General features: G+C 43.7%; 1 protein-coding gene across 1 annotated transcript in view; it reads left to right on the top strand.

Moving 5' to 3' along the window:
* The window catches only part of fam221a (family with sequence similarity 221 member A), a 54,568-nt gene that overhangs the window by 1,617 nt on the left and 36,578 nt on the right, over positions 1-16,373 (top strand). Inside the window, exon 2 of the mRNA XM_060825406.1 lies at positions 4,237-4,410. Within this exon, the coding sequence (XP_060681389.1) occupies positions 4,237-4,410 (174 nt within the window). The remainder of the gene's footprint in view (positions 1-4,236; positions 4,411-16,373) is intronic.

Raw genomic sequence — 16,373 nt, 5'->3', positions numbered from 1 at the left:
GGGGAGGTGTGGACACAGTTATTACACCTCTTGCAGTGACAAGGGATGGTGCTGGGAGTGGATGGTGGATTGGTGTGCGGCATGGAAGGAATGGTCTCTGTAGAATGCAGATAGGGGTGAAGAGGGAAATATATCTCATGGAAATAGTGGAGGATGATGCACTGTATCCAGAGATTGATTGGGGTGGAAGGTGAGGAATGGAGGATTCTATCCTTGTTGTGATTGGGGGGAGTGGGATTCAAGGGCAGAGGTAGTTTGGCACGCTGTCTTCTACGCCAGTGTAGCCAGCCGCCAACTCATGAACACCTCCTCCCACTGTCCCTTGACCATGACCTCACCTCCCACCACCAAACCATCATCTTCCAGACTGTCCACCACCTCAACACCTCACGGAATCTCCCATCACAGCCTTCAACCCTGCAAACCCCGCACCGCCTGTTTCTACCTCTTACCCAAAACTCACTGAATCCCATAGCTATGTGGACTAGATCTCCTCCCAACCCCCTCCTGTAAAAATGCTATACCTTACTCCCAATTCCTCTGTCTCTGCCATATCTGTTTCCAGGAGGTGCAATTCCACTCTAGAAGATCCCAGGTGCCTCCTACTTCAACAACTGCAATTTCCCTCTTATATGGTCAACAGTGCCCTTCAGCAACACCTACCCCCCCCCAACCAATCTTCCACTCCTGGCACCTTCCCTTGCCGCTGCAAGAGATATAAAAATTTTGTCTACAAAACTCCTCCTCCCCCCCCCCCCCCCAACGTCCATCCAGGGTGCCAAAGGGTCCTCTCACGTGCAGCAGAGATTTTTGCACAAACAAACACCTCATCTACTGAATCTGTTGTTCTTGATGTGGTTTCCTCTATAATGGGGAGACAGGATGCCAACTTGCGGAATGTTAGAGAACATCTCTGAAACACGCTGAGAAAACCCCATTACCCTGTGGCCGACCACTTCAACTCCCCTTCTTTGCTAAGAACATGAAAGTCCTGGGCCACCTTCACCACAAAATTCTAGCCATCCAATGCCTGGAGGAAGAACGCCTCATCATATGTGTTGGGACCCTCCAACCACATGGCATCAACATTGATTTCACCAGTTTCCTTGACTCCCCTCCCCACACCTCCCAGATCCAACACTCCAAGTCGTCACCAACTTCTTGAACTGTCCCACCTGCCCATCTTCCTTCCCACCTATCTGCTCCACACTCTGCTCTAACCCATCAACATCACCCCCCCCACGCATCCACCTATTGCCTTCCCAGGTACCTTTCCCCCCTGCCATACCTGCGCCCCCCCCCCCCATCACATTTATCTGTCAGCCCCCTTCCCACCCCTCACATTCCTGATGAGGGACTTTTGCCCAAAACATCGATTCTCCTGCTTCTTAGAATCTGCCTTACTTGCTGTGCTTTTCCAGCACCACAATTTTCAACTCTGATCTCCAGCATCTGCAGTCCTTACTCTCTCCTTATTTGAAGCTGGAGTCTGACAAAGATTGGGATCTACCTGGGAACGAGGTTATTTGTGACTAAGCTCTGTTTAGTGCAATAGTCCCATTGGTCTGGCCTGAATCTTAGTTAGCTTCATTCTGTTGGCTGTTGGGACATGGTCACATTTCAGTCCATAACATTGTATCATCAGGACAAAATAGAAAATTAGTTCTGTTGAGACAGCAGCCAGTGGAATTATTTTCCCCAAACAGAGGTAGCTAAGAATAGATTTCATGAAATCTTTTCAAAGTAGGAAGGTTTTGCACATGAGTAAGGATAATCTGTTTTTAGACAGGAATTAATGAGGTGTTGTTAATTTTAAATAATGTCTGAGATCGTGGGCAAAGTGACAATACATTTTCTTACACATTAATAAAGAATGCTATTCCACAGGGAATAAGTAAACAATTACTGTTGCATCTTTTATGGTACTGGCAAAACAAATGAGTGGGGAGAGCAGTTAGATCTGCATGAAAATAAATTTTACATCTAATATGTGGCAAGTAACCATTAGCATTAACACTTGTACTTTCTTAATCCTTTGCTCTGGGCACCCTCACCATCTGTTTCCCTCTCTACAGATACTGCTAGACTTCCTGAGTTTCTTGAGTATTTTATGTTTCTGGTTCATAGCTGCAGCATCATGCTTTTATTTAAACATGAAGATTGGGTTAAATGACTATTCTGGAGTTTTGCTTCAGTCTCTAATACACGCTCCAACAGTGGATTAAGTAAGATTATAGAAGGACCAGTTTGGAGCTGCCATATGAACTCTCTATTCCAAGTTTTCAAAAAAGCTGTTTTCTCCTGTTGCTGCTGGTTTAATATTTTGATTTATTTCTCTTTGGTGATATATTTTACCCCTGCCTTTCCTGTGGAAATATATTATCGAGTATGAGTGCAATCATTAACAGTTGCATTTAAAAATCATTCCGAACACATTCAAATGTAGTCAACAATGCTTCAGTATATTCCAATGTATTTCAAATAATTTCCTGTGTAAATGAGTTAACTTAATAATTTTTGTTTTCATGAAAACAGTGAATACTAGGGAAGAACAGATTAAACTCTGTTTCCGCTATCATTACGATTGTTTTGTGGATCAAATAAAAGCTAGGTTGCAATTCACCTGTACAGCACAACTGCACTTTGCCAATCACAGATCAACAACTGTTATTCTCTAACATCCCTTTGGGTTAGTACCTATTAGTCGATGATCAGGAAGTTGTCTTGAGTTGTGGGCATCATTAGCTAGGCCAGGATTTATCACCCATTTCTTATTGTTCTTGGGAGATAATGGTGAGCTACCTTCTTGAATTGCCACAGTTTTTGGGGTTTAGGCATACACGTGGTAATGTCCCATTCATCAGTTTCCCTTATTCTTCTAGGTGTTTGCGGGTTTGGAAGATGCCGTCAAAGGAGTTGTGGTGAGTTGTTGCAGTGAATCTAATAGATATTACGCATGGCTCTCACTCTGTGTCAGTGGTGAAGGTGTGGATGAAAGGTCAAGCAAGCTGCTTTGACCTGGATGGTGTCAAGCTTCCTCAGTGTAGTTGAAGATACATCCAACCAAGCGAGTACTCCATCAAACCTCTGACTTTTGCCTTGTAGAGGGTGAATAGGTGCGAGGGAGTCAGATGGTTACTCACCACAGAATTCCTAGCCTTTGACCTGATCTTTTGGGCTTATTGTTATGGCTGGTCCAGTTCAGATTCTGGTCAATGATAACCCCTGTGATGTTGATAGTGGGAAATTCAGTGATGGTAGTGCCATTGAATGTCAAGAGGAGATTCTCAGATTCTCTCTTGTTTGAGATGGTCATTGTCTCTTACTTCTGTGTCACTTATTAGCCCAAGCCTGGATGTTGTCCTGATCTTGCTGTATATGGACACAGATTTCATCAATATCTGAGGAATGCTGAATCATCAACAAACATCCCCACTTATGACCATATGATGGAGAGAAATTCATTGATGAAGTAGCTGTAACATGTTGGGCCTAAGGTTCAACCATGAGGAACTCCTACGGTGATGTCCTAGGACTGAGATGATTGACCTTAACCAATCACTATCATCTTCCATTTGCAAGGCATGACTGCAAGCAGTTGAATGTTTTCCTCCTTCTTTCCATTATCTTCATGTTTTGCTAGGATTCCTTGATGCCACACTCAGTCAAATGCTGCCTTGATGTCATGGCTATTGACTCTCATTCCAACCCTGGAATTTAGCTCTTTGGTCCATGTTTGGACTAATGTAGTGAGGTCAGGAACTGAGTTGTTCTGGTGGAACCAAAACTGTCTGGTTGCCTTAAACCATGATTGATTATCCAATGTTCTTTCTCATTCCTTTTCTGCTGCTCAGTGCTGAACTCCACTCTTCAGCATGTGAGGAAAGTTGCTTGAATTATACTAATAAAGTAGTAAGGTTTATCACCAGTCCCAACTGAACCTTCTTGGGTGGCTGAATTTAGAAATCAAAGTTTCAATTAATCTCTTAGGGCAAAAGTCAAAAAAAACCTTTGCGGTCTTTTATGCTGGCTCAACTATATAAAATTTATATAAATATGTGAGATCCTGTCAAGTTTTAAAACAAAAGTACTTCCCCAAATACCACAAAATTAACAACACAGTATCTTCAATTTATTTTGAAACATAAAACTGTTTGAATCTGTTTTCTATGCAACGTTTTGTGGAACAATTCAGTTGCTGATGGTAGCTTTAATTTTAATTATTTTTGATCATAGAATTGTTGGTGAGGATGATGGCGGCACCCTCTTCACACCGGAGGAGTATGAAAGGTATAAGAAAGAAGTATTGCCAACGCGATTACGAAATCGATTGTTTGTCAGCTGGACATCACCCAATGGCATTGACTGCAAATTAGTTGGTCCAGAAACACTTTGTTTTTGCAGACACAGGTAGATTTGTCGACCTTTTGATTTTGTTGCTTATATTCTGCTTTTTGTATGTCATGTTTGCCATTGGTAAATGTATGGTTCAGCCATTGATCACATCTTCCAACTTTTCTAGTCAAACAAAAATGGACAAATCAACATCTAACATGAATTTGATATGTCAGACCTGCATAAGACTCTTAGTTGTGACCTTCAAGTGTTTTTTATTTTGTTCCATCATGGGATGAGTGCTTTGCTGGCTCAAACACCATTTATTGCACATTTTTCATTGCCTTTGAGAAGGTGAAGCTGAGCCACTGCAGACCATTTGGCATAGGTAGACTCACCATGCCATTATGGAGGGAGTTCTAAGATTTTGATCCAGCCATACAAGGGAAGGGGAGCATATGTCCTAGACAAAATGGTGTGACTTGGAGAGATACTTGCAGGTGGTGATGTTCCCATGTATCTGTTTCCTTCATCCTTCTAGATGGTAGTGCCTGTGGTTTGCTAGGTGCTGCCTAAGAGCCTTGATCAATTTCTGCCGTCTACCTTGCTCATGTTGCAAATTGTACTGACATCGGTGGTGGAAGGAGTGAATGTTTCTGCTTGTGGAGCCAATCAAGTGAGCTGCTTTGTCCTGGCTGGTGTCAACCTTCTGAATATCATGGGAGGTGCAGTCTCCAGGCATATGGGGCATATTCCATTGCACTTCTGGCTTGTGCTTTTTGGACAGGCTTTTGGGAGTCATGTGGTGAGCTACTCACTGCAAACTTCCTAGCCTCTGACCTGCTCTTGTTGCTACAGCATTTAACAGACTTGCCCAGTTCAATTTCTCTTCATTGGTAACCCCATCATATTGTTAGGCATTTAGTGATGGTAATGCCATTGCATATTAGGAGTTGATGGTTAAATTCTCTCTCGTTGAAGAAGGTCATTACCTGGTACTTGTGTGGTATGAATGTCATTTGCCACTTGTTAGTCTAAACTTGGATATTGTTCAGGCCCTCTTGCATTTGTACATGTACTGCTTGTGGAGATGAGGAGTCATCAATGATACTTGTTATAAACCAGGCCAGACCCCTCAAAACATTTCAAGAAGGTCGCCCAGATTTAACTTTGCTAGTTGTTTTAAGCAGGTGTAAAACAGATATTCCAAGAGAGATGCCTCTGGCAAAACCACTTCATTTTAAACAAAACAGCATTTATTTATAAGATTACTGAATGAAACACAAACAAAAGAGAACACAATACAGAATAACTTAACCAATCTGAAAACCCAACAGACTATCCCAGTTTAATGATGCTGTTCTCAGTACTTGTAACAATCCCCATAAACACCCCTTGGCACAAAAGATAAAATCAAACCCAAGCTCTCACAGGAGGTAAGCCAGAGAGCGAGGAGGATCAGCTTAGACATGCTTCTTTGGGTTCCTGCAGATTTTTCGACTCAACTGTAGTCAAACCAAACCAAACGAGAGAAAAGTTGAGCTGGGAGAACTGATCACTCCTCTTTCATTGTACAAGTAGAACATAGAACATTACAGCATAGTACAGGCCCTTAGGTTTTCGATGGTTCCACAGGTTGGTGCCACATTCTCAAGCCCATCTAACCTACACTATTCCATTCTTGTCCATATGCTTATCTAATGACTATTTACGTGCCCTTAAAGTCGGTGGGTCTACTACTGCTGCAGGCAGTGCATTCCCCTACTACTCTGAGTGAAGTAACTACCTCTGACATCTGTCCTATATCTATCACCCCTCAATTTAAAGCCAGTCTCCTCATGCTAGCCATCACCATCTGAGGAAAAAGGCTCTCGCTGTCCAACCTGTCTGACCCTCTGATTAGCTTATATATCTCAATTAAGTCACCTCTCAACCTTCATCTCTCCAACAAAAATGGCCTCAAGTCCCTTAGCCTTTCCTTCATAAGAAGCAACATCCTAGTAATTCTCCACTGAACCCTTTTCAAAGCTTCACATCCTTCCTATAATGTGGTGATCAGATTGTATGCAGTGTTCCAAATGTGGCTTCACCAGAGTCTTGTACAGCTGCGATATGATCTCACGGCTCCGAAATTCAATCCCTCTACCAATAAAAGCTAACACACCGTATGCCTTCTAACAATCCTATTAACCTGGGTGGCAACTTTCAAGGATCTATGTAGCTGGACACCAAGATCTCTCTGCTCATCTGCACTACCAAGTATCTTACCAATAGCCCAGTACTTTGCATTCCTGTTACTCCTTCCAAAGTGAACCACCTCATACTTTTCTGCATTAAACTCAATTTGCCACCTTTCAGCCCATCTCTGCAGTTTATCTATGACTCTGTAACCTACAACGTACGTCATCACTCTCCACAACTCTACTGACCTTAGTGTCATCCTCAAATTTACTAACCCATTCTTCTATACCTTCATCCAGGTCACTTATAAAAATGATAGCAACAGTGGACCCAAAACAGATCCTTGCAGTACCCCACTATTAACTGAACTCCAGGATGAATATTTCCCAGCAACCACCCGTCTCTGTCTTCTTTCAGTTTGGATTTCAATTTCTGATCCAAACTGCTAAATCACCCTGAATCCCATGTCCCCACATTTTGCGCAATAGCCTATTGTGGGGACCCTTATCAAATGCGTTACTGAAACCCATATACACCACAGCAACTGCTTTACCCTCATCCACCTGTTTGGTCACCTTCTCAAAAACTCATTGAGGTTTGTGACACACGACCTACCTTTCACAAAACCGTGTTGACTATCCCTAATCAACTTATTCGTTTCTAGGTGATTATAAATCCTTTCTCTTATAACCCTTTCCAACACTTCACCCACAACCAAAGTAAGGCTCACAAGTCTATACTTTCCAGAGTTGTCTCTACTCCCCTTCTTGAACAAGTGCTTTTTTTAAAACTTAGATATTGCCTCAGGCAAAAGGCTTCTATCAGCTGTAATCAAATTGGCCCTAAAACCCTTCAACTGAGACTTTTCGGAGTCTGTGTCTCTTATGACATCCCTGAAAAAGAACAAGGACAACATTATGCCAACAGTGGGAGTGTGCTGGATCCAGTAGTTGCTGGATCAAAGCTATCTTCTAGGATCTCTGCACTTTGTGATTTTCATAAATGACTTAGATGAGGAAGTGGAAGAGTGGGTTAATAAGTTTGTCGATGACACAAAGGTTGGTGACGCTATGGACAATGTGAAGGGATGTTGTAGGTTGCAACAGGACATTGACAGGATGCACAACTGGGTTGATAAGTGGCAGATGGAGTTCAACCTGGAAAAGTGTGAAGTCATTCAATTTGGATGGTCGAATTTGAATACAAAATATAGGGTTAAAGGCAGGATTCTTGGCAGTGTGGAGGAACAGAGGGGTCTTGGGATCCAAGTCCATAGATCCCTTAAAGTTGCTACCCAGGTTGATAGGGGTGTTAAGAAGGCGTATGGTGTGTTGAGTTTCATTAGCAGGGGTATTGAGTTTAAGAGTCGCAAAGTTATGCTGCAGCTCTGTATAGAGTCCTGGTTGAACCACATTTGGAATATTGTGTTCTGGTTTGGTTGCCTTATTTGAGGAAAGGTATGGAAGCTTTAGAGAGGATGCAGAGCAGATTTATCAGGATACTGGAGGGCATGTCTTATGAAGAAAGGTTGAGGGAGCTAGGGCTTTTCTCAATGGAGCGATGAGGGATGACTTGATAGAAGTGTCCAAGATATTGAGAGACATGGAGCGGATAGACAGAGACTTTTTCCCATGGCGAAAATGCCCAGCATGAGGGGGCATAATTTCAAGGTAATTGGAGGAAGGTTTATGGGAGATGTCAGAAATAGGTTCTTTACACAATGGTGGGTGCGTGGAATGCTCTGCCAGCAGTGGTTGTACAGTCAGATACTTTAGGGACTTTCAAGTGATTCTTGGATAATATAACGAAGGGTATAGGTTAGTCTGATCTTAGAGTAGGATAAAAGGCCAGCACAACTTCAAGGGCCGAAGGGCCTGTACTGTGCTGTATTGTTCTGTGTTCTATGCTTATAACCTTGTTAAAGGAACAGCATCATCACATACTGAACATTGTGTAGTCATCAGTAAGTGCCCTTGTAACCTTGTGATGTAGGGAAGTTTGTTGGTAAAGCAGCTGAAGATGGTAGATAATTCAGAGATAGTAATGCCACTTACTATTAAAGTAGTGATTTAACTTTCTTGCTGGACATGGCCATTGCTTGGCTCTTGAAAGGCATGAATATTACTTATCCACTCAAAGTAAACTTCCATGCACCACAGGTAATTTAAAAAAAGGCTGAGCTGCCACATATAATCACTTGTATTGTTTTATTTTTATGTTTTTTTTCTTGATTTGTTCTAATTTACTCTTTATTATTTTCATTTTGACATGCTTGCTTATTTATCTTTCTTTAAAGAAATTTGCAGTTGTTCTTTATTTTCACTCACCCCTTCTACCTAGTCTATGGACTGAGTTACTTTGCGGTGTTTTTGAATTCTTTCATATGACATGAGCAACATTGGTCAGGCTAACATCTGCTGCCTATCCCTAATTGCCATGAAGAAGGTTGTGGTGAGTTGCTCTCCTGAGTTGTAACAGAACAGTATTGTTCAATGGTTATGCTACTGGTTTAGTGATGTGGAAGCTTTGAATGTAAGTTTGAGAATTTGAATTCATTTTAATATCTGGAACTAAAGGGTTAGATACTGTAAAAGTGACCATGGTACCACCAAGTTGTTATAAAAATCCACTGGTTCACTAATGCTCTTTAAGGGAGGAAACTGAGTATTGTTATTCAGTGCAGTGCACGTGTGGCTTCAGTCAAACACCATTAGCTTGTTATGCCATTTCAGAGGGCAATTCTGGTGGGTAAGACAAGAAGAAAGTGAGGACTGCAGATGCTGAAGATCAGAGTCGAAAAGTGTGGCACTGGAAAAGCACGGCAGGTCAGGCAGCATCTGAACAGTAGGGGAGTCGAGGTTATGGATATAAACCCTTCATCTGGAATGTGGAGGCAGAGGGGGTGGTGGGTTGCTGGGGTGAAGGTAGCTGGGAAGGTGAAGGTAGAGGAAGATAGGGGTGATAGTGAAATGTCAGAGGGAAGGGTGGAGCGGATAGGTAGTAAGGAAGGTGGATTGGTAGAATAGTCCAGAAGTGCAGAGTTGGAGGGTTGGATCTGGGATGAGGAAACTGGTGAAGTCAATGATGATACTGAGTATTTGGAAGGTCCCAAGGTGGAAGATGAAGCAATATTCCTCCAGGCGTCAGGTGGCTTAGATTTTTGGGGCGAAGGAGGCCCAGGACCTACGTGTCCTTGGTGGAGTGGGAGAGGGAATTGAAGTGGTCAGCCACAGCATGGTGCAATTGTTTGGTGCATGTGTCCCAGAGATGTTTTCTGAAATGTTCCAGGAGTTGGCGTCCGTATCCCCAATGTGGAAGAATCAACATCGAAAGCAGCGGACACAGTATATGAGGTGTTTGGATGTGCAGGAAAATCTCTGCCAGATGTGGAAGGATCATTTGGGGCCTTGAATGGAGATGAAGGGAGAGGTGTGAACGCAGGTTTTAAAGGGCAGAAAGAGAAGGTGCTGAGAGAGGAGGATGCGTTGGATATATTGAAGGAGTCACAGAGGAAATGGTCTCTGCGGAATGCCAATAGCGGTGGTGAGGGAAACTCATCTCTGGTGGTGGGCTCTGATTGTCGGTAGTGGAAATTGTGTAGGATCTTGCACTGTATCTGGAGATTAATAGGGTGGAAGATGATGACCAGGCGGTTCTATCATTGTTGCAGTTTGAGGGGTGGGCTTCAAGGACTAAGTTTCAGGAAGTGGAAGAGATGCACTGGAGGGCATTGTTGACCTCTTAGGAGGGGAAATTGTGGTCCTTGACATCTGGGATGTCCTGGAGTGAAATTGCTCCTCCTGGGAGCAGACACGGTGGAGGCAGAGGAATTGGGAGTAAGGGTTAGGGTTTTTACAGGAGAAGGGTTGGGAGGAAGTGTAGTTCAGGTAGCTATGGGAGTCAGTGGGTTTGAAGCAGATGTTGAGTCGGTCGCTGGAGATGGAGACAGAGAGGTCCACTAAGGACAGGGAGGTGCCAGAGATGGTCCACATGAACTTGAGGTAAGGATGGAAGATGTTTTTGAAATTGCTGAACTGTTCAATCTCCTCATGAGAACACGGTGTGGTGCCGATACAGTCATCAATGTAGTGGAGGAAAAGATAGGAAATGGTCCGGGTGTAACTGTGGAAGATGAACTGTTCCATGTATCCAACAAAGAGGCAGGCATAACTGGGGGTCATGCAAGTACCCATGGCAACCCCTTTGGTCTGAAGAAGCAGGGAGAATTGAAGGAGAAATTGTTGAGGGTGAGGACCAGTTCCACCAATTGAATGAGTGGTTTTGATGGAGGGGCACTGGTTGGATCAGCAGGAGAGGAAGAAATGGAGGGCTCGGAGATCTTTATCATTGCGGATGGACATTTACACCCATGTCCATGGTGAAATGAGGCACTGGGGGCCAGGGAAACGAAAGTCATGGAGGAAGTGGAGGGCATGGGTGGTGTCCCAAATGTGCAGAGTTCCTAGACCAAGAGAGACAGGACAGTGTCAAGACATGAGGAGATAGGTTCAGTGGGGCAGGAGCAGATGCAGACGATGGGTTGACCAGGGCAGTCAGGTTTGTGAATTTTGGATAAGAACCCACCCGGGTGTTAAGGGACTATGAGGTTGGAGGCTAAGAATGGGAGATCCCTTAAGAGGATGTAGTTGTGGATTGTCTGGGAGGTGATGGTTTGGTGATGGAAGGTGAGGTTATGGTCGAGGGGGCAGTAAGAGGAGGTGTCCGTGATTTGGCACCTGGTTTCAGTGATGTAGAGGTCAGTGTGCCAATTTACCACTGCGTTTCTCCCCGCTCCCCCCTTGTCTGCTGATTGGAGTGGAGAGAGTGGGGAGCTGCAATTTGTGAGGGTGAGAGGGTTGGACAGGTTGAGGCTGTTGATGTCATGGTGGCAGTTGGAGATAAAGAAGTTGACAGCAGATAAGAGGCTGGGACAGGGTGTCCAAGTGGATGAAGTATGTTGGAGGTGGGAGAAAAGGTCCTCTGAGGGCGTGTGGAAGTCCTGATGGAAGACGTAGATGCAGCGGAAGAACAGTTCAGTGTCGTAACACATATGGAATTCGTTGACCTAGGAGCATAGTGAGATGAAGGTGAGACCTTTACTGAGGACTGATTGTTCATCCTCAGTAAGGTAGAGATCTGGGGGATGGAAAAACTCAGAAAGGCTGGGGGCTAGGATCTGGTGTAGAGTTGGAGTGGGGGCAGAGACTGTCTCTGCAGTGCGTGTGGTCATAGTATCATTAGTGACGTAAAGCGCAGTGGTCAGGGTTGTGGAAGCGATGCGTTCGGTTGCTTCCGCGGGGGCAGAAGTGACATTCTGTGTGACATTCGTGGTGTCTTTGGCAGCTGTGAAGGCAACATGGTCGCTGGGGCTGGGTAAGTGATGTCAGTGGGGGCGGAAGTGGCAAGTTCAGTGGCAGCAGCGAGAGCGGAAACAGCAGTGGGAGCACCATGTTCGTCAGTAATATTCTGGTAAGTGAGATCAGTAATGGCGGAAGTGGCATAGGTGGTGGCAACCGCAGGGGTGGAGGTGATGTGATGGGCGGCCTTCACAGAGGTGGTTTTGGCAGTGTTTGCAGAAGTGATGGGCCTGGTAGTGACTGTGGTGGTGGTATAATCAAGCACAGTCCATTGGGGCAGCAGAGGCGGACATGACATCATCATTTGCAGCAGTGGTGGTGGCTGTAGCAGCCACATGGGTAATGGCATCTGACCAGTTCCACAGGACTGGAGTGATCGAGGAATCCCAGGCTTGGAGTTAAGTACATAAGAGTTCGGTGTACTTGCATACCTTGATGTTTGACAAGCTGGAGAAAAAGCATTTGTTGAGTGTGTGGATCCTGCTTAGGATAAAGAACAGCAGAGGTCCTTTGCAGGTTTGGGAGAGTATGGCCCTGAACTGGGACAGGAGGTGACAGTGCATGGCTGTGAGCATGATACAGAGGAGCTGGAGGGAGAATTGTTTTGGAGACTTTATATTTCTGTAAGTAGTGGTTGTCCTGGTCAGGTCCAAGTTGTGATGATCTTAATTTAGTCTTGAGTCCATGTGGAATAAGTCCTACCTGTCCATCTTCCTTCCACCTATCTGCTTCATCCTCCAATCCATTCTATCATCATCACTACACACCTGCATCTACCTATCGCGTTCTCAGCTATACCTTCACCCCTCAAGTCCCACCTCCACCCACACCCTCCTATTTATCACTAAGCAGCAGCACCCGCATCACCCCCGCCCCCCCCAACCCCAACCCTTCTTGATGAAGGGCTTATACTTGAAATCTCGATTCTCCTGCTCCTCAGATGCTGCATGAACTGGGTAAGACTGAAGTCAAATATTGATTAGATCAGGTAAAGATGGCAGGTTTCCTCCTCATTTTTAAGTCAATTGGCTTTTTAACAACGATCTGGCCGTTTCATAGCCATGTTTACTGATATCAACTATTTGTTTTTAAATTTTAAAGAGAATGGAATTAAAATCCTTAAACAGACATGCTCGCATATTTTTCTTGAGATTACTGATGATCTTATTCCTGTAGATATAATTCCCAGATGTTATTCCATAAACTAGTCAGTTTAATGCCAATTTAAAAATCATTACTTCATTCATATGTGCACTTCCTGAATACAATTTCTTACCTCATCATCTTCTAAGACATTTAAATAGGTACAAGAATGGTAAAGGTTAGATGGGATATGGGGCAGGTGGGACTAGTTTAGTTTGGGATTATGTTCAGCATGGACCTGTTTCCAAACTGTATGACTCTGTGACTCTATTACTACTTCATCCTATCCTGTCTGTTTTTATCAGTGGTGATTTGACATCACTTTCTATTTATAGCAGTAGGACAAGTAGGCAGTCCCAAGTCTACTTCAGTTGCAATAGGAATTGATCCTACACTACTACTGTTATTCTGAACCAAGCACTATTCTGTCTGGAGTAGTTGGCACTGCTGCCTCACAGCACCAGGGACCCGGATTCAATACAAGCCTTGAATGACTGTGCAAAGTCTACACAAACATTCTCCCTGTGTCTGAATGGGTTTCCTCCCACAGTCCAAAGATCTGTGTGTTAGGTGGATTGGCCATGCTAAATTGCCCATTGTGTCCAGGGATATTGTAGGGGGTAGGTCTGGGTGGGATGTTCTTTGGAGGGTCAGTGTGGACTTGTTGGGCCAAATTGCCTGTTTTCACACTGTAGGGATTCTATTCCACTTGTGACTCAACTTTCAAGGAACTATGAACCTGCACTCCCAAGGTCTCTTTTGTTCAGCAACACTCCCTCGGAGCTTACCATTAAATGTAAAAGTCCTACCTTGGTTTGCCGTGCCAAAATGCAGCACCTCACATTTATCTAAATTAGACTCCATCTGCTACTTCTCAGCCCATTGGCCCATGATCCCATTACACTCCTGAGGTAACCTTCTTCACTGTCCACTACACCTCCAAATTTGGTGTCAGCTGCAACCTTAGTAACCGTACCTGCTATGTTCACATTCAAATCATTTATATAAATGACAAAAAGCAGTGGATGTGATAGGGAAATGAGGGATATTGTGACTGAGGGAATATTTAGATTGTGGAACTCACAAATAACAGGATGTGGCTAAGGTAGATAACATAGCTATTTTCAGGAGAGAAAAGGAACAAAGACACACTGAGACTGAGATAAGGTAGATGGATTGGAAATGGATTAGTTTTTATTTGAATATTCTATGCAGCCTTGTACATTATTATTTCTTAGCTACTGTATTACTGCAACATTTGCTGCTTGGCAAATGTTTGAACTATTGATGACTGTGATTTTGTTGGTTGAACCGCAGTGGTGGTTCACAATAGGTGATATATTTTGACAAATAAGACTGCTCGTTGATCTGTATGCCATGTTATTAAAGCACTCCGTATTTTTTTTATCATGGCATATATGTATTACTGGAAAGGCCAGCAATTATGTATTGCAAGATCCTAATTGCTCTTGAGAAAGTGATTGTGAGCAGACTACTTGTGCTGTTGCAATTTGTATTTTGAAGGTACTCCCCAACTACTGTTTTACAAGGAGTTGAGGGTTTCTGTGCTTTGAACTAATGCTGATGAAGGAATTACAATAGTTTTCCAAGTCAGGGTAATGTGCCGTTAGGAACTCAGGACACTTGTGATGCGGTAGCAGTGTCCCTACCTCTGAATCAGGTACCACTTGCTCCAGAGGTATGTAAAAACATGTCTGCCCTGAGAAACTCCTGCAGCCGTGTCCTAAATCGGACATGATTGGTCTTCAACAAATGCAACTATCTTCCATCCAGCTGGGCCAGTCAATGACGAATTATCCCCCGATTGCCCATTGAATTCAATTTTGCCACACTCCTTAATGCCACACTCCATTAGATGTTGCCTTTATGTCAAAGGCAATCACTGTCACCATGCCTCTGGAATTCTGCCCCTGTTACCTGTGGTTGGTTCAAGGTTGTCCTGAGGTCATAAGTTAAGTGGACCTGTGGAACCCAAACTGCTTATCAGTAAATAGATTGTTGCTGCGTAAATGCCGCTTAACTCTTGCAATGTCATTCTTCCAGCACTTTGCAGATAATGACAGGGCAGTGATCGGACAGTTTGGATTTGTCCTGTTTTTTGTAGAGAAGACAAACCTGGGAAATTGCTGACATTCTGAGGTAGATGTCAGCATTGCAATTATGCTGGAACAGCTTGGTTGGGTGATCATGCTTTCATCACTATAGCCAGATTGTTGGCAAGGCTTGTGCCAAACATTGAGTACACTTAGCCTTTTCTTGATATCATTTGCAGTAAACAAAATTTTCTGAAGTCTAGCTTCTGTTATGTTTGGGCTCTCAGCAGGAGGCCAAATGTGATTGTTGACATGGTAATTCTGGTTGAAAATGATTGCAAATGCTTCAGTTGTGTCTTTTGCTTTCACATGCTGAACTCTGCCATAATGGAGGATGGAAATGTTTATATACTAGTGTTCTAGCTCAGGATCTCTTAAGGTTAATTTGCATGTTCATTTGGCAGTTAGGAAATCAAACGCAATGTTAGCATTCATTTCAAGAGGGCTAGAATATAACAGCAGAGATGTACTGTTGGGATCTGTTAGGCTCTGATCAGCCATTTGGAAGATTGTGAGAAGTTTTGGGCCCCCTGTTGACAGTAGGTGTATTGGCATTGGAGGGGGTCGAGAGGCGTTCTACAAGAACAATCCCAGAGATAAAAGGCTTGTTACATGAGGACCAGTGGAGGAATCTGGATCTGTAATTGATGGAGTATTTCTTTAGCCAGAGAATGATGAAAATGTGGAACTTATTGCTGCACAAGGCTGCTGAGGCCAAGTCATTGAGTGCATTTAAGACAGAGGTACATAGGTTCATGATTAGTCAGAAGATAAACGGTTACAGGGAAAAGGCAGGAGAATAGGATTGAGTAACATATAAGCCATGATCAATTGATAGAGTAAACTCAATGGGCTGAATGCTGAAAATGTGTTGCTGGAAAGGCACAGCAGGTCAGGCAGCATCCAAGGAGCAGGCGAATCGACGTTTCGGGCATGAGCCCTTCTTCAGGAATAAGTCCTGAAGAAGGGCTCATGCCAGAAACATTGATAATTCCTGAAGAAGGGCTCATGCTCGAAACGTCGATTCTCCTGCTCCTTGGATGCTGCCTGACCTGCTGCGCCTTTCCAGCAACACATTTTCAGCTCTGATCTCCAGCATCTGCAGTCCTCACTTTCTCCAATGGGCTGAATGGCCTTATTCTGTTCCTATATTTTATTGTCTTCCTCAACTCCTCAACTCTTGTCCTTTCTAACCCCCATGTCTTATATATTTCTAAAATGACTAAATTTTATTGCCTAAAGT

The sequence above is a fragment of the Hemiscyllium ocellatum genome, chromosome 5, assembly GCF_020745735.1.
Source record: "Hemiscyllium ocellatum isolate sHemOce1 chromosome 5, sHemOce1.pat.X.cur, whole genome shotgun sequence".
NCBI lineage: Eukaryota > Metazoa > Chordata > Chondrichthyes > Orectolobiformes > Hemiscylliidae > Hemiscyllium > Hemiscyllium ocellatum.
The sequence above is the reverse complement of the archived record's forward strand: the minus strand, read 5'-3'. Positions and strand labels throughout refer to the sequence as shown.